Source organism: Physcomitrium patens, chromosome 1 (assembly GCF_059467195.1).
Source record: "Physcomitrium patens ecotype Gransden chromosome 1, ASM5946719v1, whole genome shotgun sequence".
Classification (NCBI taxonomy): domain Eukaryota; kingdom Viridiplantae; phylum Streptophyta; class Bryopsida; order Funariales; family Funariaceae; genus Physcomitrium; species Physcomitrium patens.
Window position 1 is genome coordinate 27888624 of NC_143410.1, and position 11437 is coordinate 27900060.

Here is an 11437-nt window from a genome sequence, read left to right on the forward strand (position 1 = left end):
GCACCCCCAGCAGAAAAGCTCAGTTACGTGGCGACCCACAAGGGTTACAAGATCATCCTTCTTTAAGGTTACGACACATAAAATGTGGTGTAACTGACCTTAGGAGTTGGACCTTTGCCGCCCCTACCCAGCTAACATTTTTGCTCCTATATCTCTAGTTTTGGTGTGCGAATCGGGATCATGTTGATCAGGTCCTGACGGATGAGAATAACCAGCACTGATGCGATGGAAATGTTGTTCACATCTTTCCACCTCTGGATAATAACGAGCGAAGTGAGAAATCGTTGGACATTTGCTGATTGACGCACTACATGGAAATGAGAGCATTGGATCTCGGTACTAGATGTTACACTGACGGGAGAAGTGGCAGAATTTCCCGCTTTCCAACTGATTTTAGATCTAGCAGCTCCTAACTCCAAAAATTTGATTCATTCGATTTCAACCTGATTCATTCAGTTTCTTTTCTGAAAGGATTCTGTAGAATTGCAGTGTCACTTGGGATCAATTTGCCAAGTGGGCAATTATCAGTTACTTTAATAGAACTGGCATATTGGCGCTATCTTAAAGACGAGAAAGCAAAAGCAATTCCTCTTCCTTGCCAATCGTTGGCTTCGTGTTATCAGTGTTAGGCCTTTGTGACCAGGACAGAACGGGGCGGACTATGATGTTTTCAAATACGTCCATCTTATTAGCGCAGGCTTCGCCCACGGAGACGCCGCAGCTTTCGATGACGCGCATGTGAACGATTATGTGCATAGTTTTCTTTATTGGCTGATACCCGCTGCAACGGTTAGATGTCAAAGAATGTTCACTTGTTTTGCAATTCGTTAGTCTAATTACGCACGTGGTGATAAGGATAAGAGCTTGGGGAAAAGTACTTACTGCAAGCAGAGAAAAGTATCGTCTAATTTTATCAGTTACATGTCAACGAATATGTGTCCGTTCTACGTTAGCATGATGGAAGATGTAGATTATGGAATTTGAACGGGGAGAAAAGTAGACGAGTGACGGAGTTAGAGAAGACGTTAGATGACATGTAACATATTGTTAGACAACGAATCTGATAATAATGTTGAATGATGCTTCTTTACAGTGAAAAAAGACTATAGCACAGTATTCCTAATTTTTTTATTGCATTTTTCCACGATGTAGATTAAAGATAATAATGAAAATTGCAAGTATATGAACATGTCCAAAAACCTTGGGTGAAAGCAGTCCTGTGAACACGAAGTTCACAGCATCAGATATTACACGCTGCTTCACACCATCAACATCATGAAACCTTAGTCCAGTCATCTCTAAAAGAATCAACCAGACCACTATTGTCAATACCCAGACAAACACATAGCATTAACGAATGAGATGTCATGATATTATGTACAAAACGAGGTTCACGCTGCAATTGGCCACTTTTCTTCAGATATGACAGCATGACATCCTGAAGCGACTTGCACATCAAGGTTCTGCGCTAAGAAATACCCTATCTGAAAAGTTCCCCTCTAAGTTCTACTTCGCACAACGTGGGGGTGCGAGAGAACCTACGGCTGGTTTACTCTGAACACTAGTCAACGAGTCACGAAACAGATACAGCTGAGATAGCCTCTAAGGAATGCAGTTCTTTTTGCAGTTCGCAGATGGAGTGTAATCCATCATTATATGAAATTCCAACTCACGACGTTCAATAGATTCTACGTCCTTGATTGAGGGTTCGCTCTCTGAGACCTCAGTGGTTGTTTCCGTGGCAACCATGGTAGGGTTACCTCGAAAGTAATATTCCTTCGACGATGCTGCACACAACAACAAGCTTTCAGCACAAGACTTCAGAAAAAATCTAAGCACGAAAGGAATCTCTATCGAACTGTCTGCGTAACCGAACAAAACGATCGATGGAGAAGTAGGCACCCTGAGCCAACAGTCATTACAAGACCACCCACGTAGTTCAAGAGATGACATAGACGCAAACGACGAAGAAGCCTATGTTGAGCCCTACTAAGAAGAACGAAACACTTCTGTAAACTAGGGGACAACACTTTCGCTCATTTCTTATTCCAGCGATTCTCGAAACTGTACATGCCCTCCAGAGTCGAGCAGTGAAACCATGCAACAAGCAACCACATTCAAGTAGAAAAAACGGCAGTCACCGGACGTACTGAGACGAAAAGGACTAGAACCCGGTGACGGACAAACGACACACTCCAGGTGCACGGAATGCGGTACCTGCAAGGTCCGTTTTCGGAGTCTGTTCAGTCACGACGTCAGCGGCGTTGACACCGGCAAGGAACAAGAAGCAGAGGGAACTGCAGACGCAGAGCAGTGCGAGAGCACTGCGACCGGATGCCATAGCCTCGTGCGGTGCAGTGGCGGATACTCGATCGAAGGCACAGACAGAGAGAGTCGAACAGGCAGTGAAGACAATCGGCAACATGAAACAACCTGTTTGACTTACCTTAAGTACGCCTGCAAAGCCACCTCATCGCTCTAAGACTCTTCTTCCTCCCCACTTCCTCCTCCGTCTATTTCGCGCAGAATCCTTGCTTCAAGCAACTTGCGCTCCGTTTTGCCCGTTTACAAGCCGGGGTTTTCTGATGCAGCGCTTACATATAGCAAATGTTATTGAATATTATCAGGTCAACGTGAGGTGGGGTGTGCCAGTGTGGGGTGAATCTTCGACGACCACAGCTTTCTTACCAATTTTCCCTGTTTTGTGGGTTAGTTTTGCTGATTTACCCGCAGGCTTGGTCGTTGCGGTGTCTGTGGCGCCTGCTGATTCACAACAAGAGGCATGATTTTATCTAACTTCCGGTGTGTCATATGACCATCGTTAAAACCCGATCATATATTCACAAGATGGGGATGTTTCTTTTAGAAAAATACAAGTTGAAAATCTGATTGTATAAGAGCATGAGCGATGATTTTTATTATTATTATTATTAGGCAGAGTACGCAACAATAGTATTGGCAACAAAAAAATGGGCTTGATGAAGAATTCTGTTGAATTTTACGTTGTAATTTACACATGTGTTAGCATATGTCTAAGTTAAGAAAAATTGTAACACGTTGTGTTATGGACGAGTTAATTTACCACATTGTATCCCTAGACGCTATTGTGGTTACCATATGTTTTTTGTTACTGGGTCAAATGAGTACTTTTTAATTTTTCTTTTTTGATGTTAAAGTCCGTCTATATCTACATAATGTGCCTCTCAAAACACATTCAATATCTGTCTTTCTTCTAAAATCTCTGTAGATAATAGCATCTAAAATTCTCTTAGCATGTATTAAATGTTTTGTGTAAATTATTCCTTTTTTTATTTATTATTTTTTCTTATCAATGTCAAGCTTTTTCTTGATTGCAATTAATACATTAACATCGTACAATAGAATATAGTTGTATAAACCAAACATCTCTAATTGTTTGAAATTTACACAACATTCAAATTTATTAATGTCATATCTATACTTCAACATAAACACATCAAATTGTTTGTACTATGACTTTAAATTTTGCTTTAGTGCAAAAGATGATTTTTTCAACTTCTATATGAAATCTCCTTCTAATGTCTCTTGAAGTTTTTGTTATGAAGTATCTTGATCTCTTATCTTAATTCTAAGTACAATAAATTAATAGTGACATATAGCTACTTGAATTTTCAATCATATTATGTGATTATTGTTAAAAACATAAAAACAAAAGTAATTCTTCCAATGTGTAAGAAGATTTCTTTTACAGTTAATGTTTTTTTAATAATTATATCATTTTGATCCTATTTTTATTAATATTATAATATATTTGAAATTTAATTTAATTTTTTTCATAATTAATAATTTCAACCAAATCTTAGATAACTATACCAAATTTTTTATTTGATTCTTTTAAAGAGATTCTATCTTTTTATTCATTATTACCTTTTTCCAACATTGATTGTATTTTTTTTATATAAACTACTAAAATATAAAATATTACCATTTTTAAATAAAATAAATGCTATAATATACATACAATCAATTTATTGAAAGCAATTTGTCTTTGTTGTAGTATCTATAATTTTGTACATTTTTAATATAAAAGTTTTATCAAGCTACATATTTGTCAAGGACAAGAACACGATTAAGACAAATAAACAAGTGAGACTTCTCTCAAAGAAAGATGACAAAATAGAAATAACTTGATATATATATTAAGAAAGAAACTAGAATGGCTATTGCCAAAAAGCCAAGAAAACTAGAGACCCTTGAAACTAGATTCGAAGCAAGAAAGGAGTTGACAAAAGTGAAGAAGGCTTCACTCTTGTCTCTATATATACTATCTAACTAGAGGCTACGTGGCGACGTTCTATAGGACCTCCAATATGTATTGACTTTGTCGGACACATGCCTTGACTTACAAGGTAAGTTTTTCTACGTGTGGGCCACATAGTTAGCTTGGTCTTCAAGCTAACAACATGTGTAGCATATGGCCAACTTGTTGACTACGTTTTTAATCCAAAAAGTCAATTAAAGACACCTATAAAGTCAAAGCAGCGTCTATGAAGCTTCTAAAAAGCTTCCATACCAAATACTATAGAATTAACTTACTTTTATCTATTTTTACTTACTTCTACCTATTTATATATGTAATAACTAGCTTACATGAGTATGTCCATGATATTATCCCCTCTTCTAGGGACGTGTTCCACGTGGAGCGGTCATCATATGTTGAGAAAATCTATGATGCGACGAATTGTATTCGCCACATACTCTGATCTTTGTTCTCTTCGAAGATGATTGATAGGGCCACTCAACCATCGGTGTCATGTTGTAACACAACTATATGGTGAAAATATAAATAAAAAAGATATTATTAATATTTTATCATCTTGGATGTTAGAAACAGTGGCCAATTCTAGTGCCACTATTCAGGGTCAGTTAATGTCATCCCACCGGCATCATCGAACCAAGTACCCTTCGTACCAACGGGACAACCAAGATCATTTTCCAACCCTACATGGAACAAGCCTAATAGGTATATACCGGTGGAGACACCCAATATGCATGATGGGGGTGCATGAAGACCACTTTGTCATTTCCATTACAGACAAGTTGGTCATTATGCCAGTGAATGTTCCAATCCCAAAGCCAATGATGATTATGTGTCAATGTATAGGAATTGCAAGTAGACGAGGCATACTTATCAGTAATATAATGCTCCGTCTAATTTCAATAAACGGGATCAACAGATCCAAAGCCAAAGAAAATTTGAGGAGATAAATCAAGGTCCTTAAGATTCTCCGGTAAATCGGGTGGAATGAGTCCAAGTTGTTCTTACCAAGAGTCGACAAAAGGAAAAAGGACCAATTCAATATTCAGATGAGTCTGATGTGAAGGGCCAATTTGACCCAATTACGGAGACATCCAATCCAGGTCTTGGTATGGGCCTCTTAACTTGTATGAGACCTTACTTGGATGGGCAACCTAATGAGGTCCTGAATACAGAGGCTTCAGTTTTATTTCAAGCTGTTCCGTTCGTTATGTCGTTTCGGGAGAAACGTCCTTTTACGTGGAAAGATCATCTTAGAGACAAGAATTTCGGGAAAGTGCAGTCGACTGTTTCAATTTGGAGTCCAGGGCAGGAAAAAATGGGACCATACGGAGTTAAAAGAGAGGAGAGGATAAGAAAAGGAACCACATGGAGTTAAAAGGGAAGAGAGGATAAGAAAAGGAGACCACACGGAGTTAAAAGGGATGACAGGATAAAAAAAAGAGACCACACCAAGTTAAAAGGGAAGAGAGGATAAGAAAAAGGGACCATACAAAGTTAAAAGGGAGGAGTAGGATAAGAAAAGGGAACCACACGGAGTTAAAAGGGAAGAGAGGATAAGAAAAGAGAACCACACGGAGTTAAAAGGGAAGAGAGGATAAAGAAAGGGGCATTCGAGAGATCGGGATTTTGGAATTGGAGAGCTAGCTTCAAGCTCTTTCAAAAGGTATTGAATAGGGTTCATAGGATTTGGGAGGACTTTGCAATCATTGCTCAAAGTTAGTGTTTGTATTGGTGAATTGGATTCATAGGATTTGGGAGGACTTTGCAATCATTGCTCAAAGTTAGTGTTTGTATTGGTGAATTGGATTCATAGGGTTTGGGAGGACTTTGCAATCGTTGTTCAAAGTTAGTGTTTGTATTGGTGAATTGGGTTCATAAGGTTTGGGAGGACTTTGCAATCGTTGCTCAAAGTCAATGTTTGTATTGGTGAATTGGATTTTTTTTGCAATAAAGCAACGGTTGATACCCTTGACTATTTTTTTTTTGAAATTGAGGAAACTTTTGCGATTGAAATTTAGAGGTGTCTAAAGGATTTAGTATGTCGAGTGCATGCAAAAATTTGTGTTAATCTGATAGAACAAATAGAGAATATTTGACCATTAGTGTAAAGAGGTATCGGAAGTTAGTAGACTGGGGTTGTTTAGGATTTCTATAATATCTGGAGATCTACTGGTTGCAATAAGGTGACTTTTGGTGTGGTAAGTTGAGGACTTTTAGGTGGCGATCAAGATACATCAGTGTAGATTAATGGCATTTTCTTGCAACCTATAGGTTAGATCTGATTGAAACTTCTTGAACATTTAGAAGGCTTGCAAAGACACTAGTGGTAGAAGTTTACAACAATCGGATTATCAGATTGAGAATTAGAGCTTCCCGAAGCTTGCTGTATAGGATTAGGATTAAAAATAAAATAAAATAAAAATAAAAATAAAAAATAACAACTAACAAATAACAAAAGATTTTGTACTTATAATATCTTAAAATTATTAAAAATAGTGTTTCTAAGCACTTTGTATTGAGATTAAGCTTTTACATTGAAATTCGAAATAGTTTGTATTTAGATAGTTGAAATCCACTAGTTTACTTCAATACTTGCAAAACATTGTTTTATCTTCCACAACTACACACCCGGTGCGTTCTCAAGCAAGATAGCATGTAATTCAACATAAGTGGTGAACTCGACGTCAAAGCTTGAGGTGGAAGGTATTGGATTTCGTTTATTTTCATTTTATTTTATGGAGAACGAGAATGAAAATTTTAAAGGATCTTTGGGAGGAGCTTCAAGTAGAGCTTCTGGTGGAGTTCCTTCTAAAGGATAGGGTATGTACATGGATCCATCCATTGCTAGTATGTTTCAAGCCTTATCATTATCTATGCAATAACAACAAAGCAATGATTGCAAAGAAGCTTTAGCAACCAAAGCTTTGCAAGCAGTGATTAATAAAATTGACTAGTTTGATGGAAGGAATATTTCAAAGTATTTAAGATATTATGTTTGAGAAATAGAATTAAATCGGGTTTTTGAGAAGAAGATGGTTGAATTATTTGGACTAGCCATGATACCAGAGATAAGAGAGCATATTATCTCAATTATGGAGCATTATGAAAATTCATGGGAGATTTTTTCACATGCATTAAAAGACGAATATTTCTTGGAAGACACTGATCGTGTTACTAAGAAATTATTTCTGGAATGGATTGAGCGGCCTAATAAGAATTTGCAAGCAACTAAGTTACTAAAGAAATTTGAGAGGCAGTATTGTCAATTATCGAAGGTAGAAAAATTGACATTAGAGCCGAACAATGTTGAATTATTTCTTCAAGCCGCTGATGGAGAATTATAAGGAAAATTGGAGTTGATTCTTGAAGACAAAGAAGAAGATGAAGGATTGACAACAAAGTGGAAAAATATTGAAAATGTGATGGATTTGCTTGCAAAAAGAGAAAGGAGGAAGGATAGGAATAATATTCCAAAAGCAGTAAAAGCACCTAAAATTCTAATAAATATAACATGACCAACAATGCCTATTGTTCAACCTTCAACATCTTTATCAAAGAAAGGAGCTATGGGGATTGAAGAAATTATACGTGGAATGCGAGATCTTCAAATCGAATTGATAAGACTCAAAGAAAATACTTCTACAAACAAATTGAAGAATGTTTCAAAAAAAAGGCATGTACAAAGATATATTTGGTATGTTGATACTTTACATATTAGAAAGGATTGCAATGAATTTAATAATATGATACAGTAAGGAGTTATTTGTTGAAAAGATGGAAAGATTGCATTAAAGGATATAGAGGATCTCCTTCAAACCAATTTTGGCAAAAGAGGTATGAGAGCATTAGTTCAAGATTACTTAATAAAACATGGAATAACAACAGAAGAAAGTGCAAGTTATGGTGCTAGAGTAGATGATGACTTTGGCAGAAGTATAGAAACTAGTGAATTTTGAGTTTCTACTATTTTCACAATGTAAAAAGGAAAAATGCCTTGGAAAGCGTTATTGAGGATTGCAGCTGCAATACAAGGTGTAATAGGTTAGGGAGATCTTGTTGAGTCTCTTTCAGTTCATGCATATATTGCTAAGAGCCAACATGAAGCCTTAATGGAAGAAAAGAGACGAGGAAATTTTGATGATACAAGAGAAGGAAATTCTTTTAAGAGGCAGATTCGAGGAAACGAGGCTCATGAGGCGATTTCACAAGAATTGCCTATAAAGAATACTTCAACATCATTGGAAGAAAAAAAACAAAAGAAACAAAAGATAAGGGTAAATCAATAGCTTATAAGCTACTTTCTGATATTGAAGCGACAACAAATTTAAAAAAAGGGTTGAAAGAACGTATATTAAATGCTAAGGTAGAATTCACATTGAAAGAGATTTTGGAAATTACAAAGAAGGAGTTTCATGATATTATCATTGACAACATTAAGCGAAAGTGGCAATTAATGGATGAAGCTGGAATGAGTCATGTTATTGATGCAGGATTATATAAAGATGAAGAAGAAGTTGATAATCGTCAGAAGCAATCAACAAATGAAAAGAATGGATATAATCAATGAGTACATTTTGAAGATTATAGTGATAAGGAAATGGAAGCTTTAAGCCATTATATTCGGAACATTGGACAAGGACAACTACTGAAGTATTAGTGAAAGTAGGAGATATAGAAGAACTAATTGTTGCTTTAGTTGACCATGGTTCTGAAATAAATCTTATGTCTAAGGATCTTTATAAGAAGTAGAAATGGCCAATTGATATGGAACATGGATGGGCAATACGAGCAGCTAATAACAAACGAGGCAAATTATATAGAGCTTATCCAAATGTCAAAATTTGGATTGGAGATGTTGTGACAGAACAATATTTCTTTGTTAAAGATACAACATCTTATGCATTGATTTTAGGACAACCTTATATTATAGTAACACGGATGGAAATAAAAGTACCTGACAATGGTTTTACTTATGCAAGGGTAAGTAGTGAAGATGAAAAGAAAGCTGTATAATTTCTGACAGTACCTCTTAATCATGAATGGAATCGAGATAAATTGAGGGAAAAAACCATTGCCAAGGATTGTTGAAGGATTTAAGGATTTTGGGGAAGTACCACTATAAAGTGGAATTATGGAGGTATAAAAAACGAGGTACTCTTGTGAGATGAAGGTACCTTTGATGCGAGTTTTATTGGTATTTTTGAGAATGGAAATATTGTGTATAAGAAAGTTGATGATTTTAAAAGAATAGAAAGAAAAAGATTATATAATATTGAAAAGGAATTATGCAAGTTAGGGACATTAGAAGATGATGAGAAGATTTTAGGTGTTTATGAAGAAAACCAATTGAAAGATTCATTAGAATTAATTCCATCTATTGGGTTAGAAAATAATGATAAGATTGTGGAAATTCATTCGAGGGAGGTTTATTCTATACTTGAGTCTTTTCAAGTACTAGAAGTTATTATAGAGACAAAATATAAAATAGTAGATAAAAAAGTAAAACCTGTTGCCGGACCTTTACTAGAAGATTTTAAGGAACAAATGGAAGAAGTATCAAAAAAAGAAAGTTTAAGAGATCCAAAGAAGATTGGATATCAGTTTATAAAGGAGACTTTTGAAGAATTGAAGGTTAGATGTGATGGTTCCTTATTTCCAACAAAAATTGAATATTTTAAAAAAATGCTTGCTAAACGAGGTAAATCATTTGCTTTTGGGTTTCGTGAAATAGGATGTGTAGATTTTAATGTTGTTGCTCCTATGATTATCTTTACAGTACCTCATTTGCCTTGAAACTTAAGGCCAATTTTCGTGCCGAGGGCACATTTACCTAAATTGGTGGAATTATTGAAAGAAAAGATGTAAATGAAAATTTTGGAGCCTTTTTTTGCTCCATATTCTAGTCATTGGTTTACGGTGCCTAAAAAAAATGGATCATTACGTTTTATTCAAGATATGCAGCCAATGAATGCAGTAACTATAAAAAATGCAGGTATAGGACCTTTAGTAGACAAGTTTGCAGAAGCGTTTGCAGAAAGGGCAATTTATTCAATGGATGATTTATATTCAGATTATGATAAATTTCAACTTGTGCATGGGAGTAGAGATCTAACAACAATGTGAACACCACTTAGATTACTTAAAATGTATACTCTCCTATAAGGTGCTACTAACTCAATTGCACATATGATGAATGGGATGAATAAGGTATTAAGAGACTTCATTCTTGAAAAAACTATGCCCTTTTTAGATGATGTTCCTATCAAAGGATGTAAAGAAGGAGAAAAAGATGAAACTTTAGATGAGAGGAGGTATCGCAAATATGTTGTTGATCATATACAAGATTGTGAAAAGATTTTAACTCAACTAGAAGAGGTTCATCTTATACTTTAAGAAGTAAAATCTATATTTGGAGTGAAAGAAGTTCTTATTGCTGGACATTTGTGTGGATTTTATGGGAGAAAGCCAGATCTAAGCAAAGTTGATGCAATCGGAAAGATGAAGGATTCATGTGACTCTTTAATGGAAGTACGCACGTTTTTAGGAGCTTGTGTATTTCATCATATATAGATTCCTCATTATGCTCATGTAGCGGATCTATTGTATTAACTATTACATAAGGATTATCAATTTAAATGGAAAAGAAAGCATACTGAAGTAATGCAAAAGCTAAAGGTATTATTAGTGATACCTCCAATTTTAAGAAAAATTGATTATGACTGTAATAGACAAGTAATTCTTATTGTGGATACCAACTCTATTGATATTGGATGGGCTGTGAATCAAGATGATTCAAGTAGAAATAGATTTGCACTTTGATTTGGAGCTAAAGTTTTAAGTACTCATCAACGTACATATTCGCAAGTCAAAAGAGAACTTTGAGGAGTTATTTTGGCTATGAAAGCTGAAAGGGATAATTTGATTGGTACAGCAGTAGTAATTGAAATAGATTGCTTGCTATTGCTTAGAATGATTACTAATTGTTCAACGCCGGATATTGTAATGTTAAGATGGATTGCTTATATTAAGTCATTAAATCCGGAATTTAAGCATGTTGCTAGAAAGGACAATTTAGTAGCAGACATGCTATCTCGAGCAAGATATGAAAGAGAAGATGAAATGGTTGAAGACATTGAT

At 35.6% G+C, this 11437-nt stretch overlaps 1 protein-coding gene across 1 annotated transcript; it reads right to left on the reverse strand.

The window, feature by feature from the left end:
* Positions 1-1350: 1350 nt before the first annotated feature.
* Positions 1351-2410, reverse strand: LOC112279125 (uncharacterized). Its single transcript, XM_024513267.3, has 2 exons — positions 2218-2410; positions 1351-1787 (listed from the first exon to the last, which is right to left on the reverse strand). The coding sequence occupies exons 1-2, from the start codon at positions 2339-2341 to the stop codon at positions 1603-1605; spliced, it is 309 nt and encodes a 102-aa protein (XP_024369035.2). The 5' UTR covers positions 2342-2410; the 3' UTR covers positions 1351-1602.
* Positions 2411-11437: the final 9027 nt, after the last annotated feature.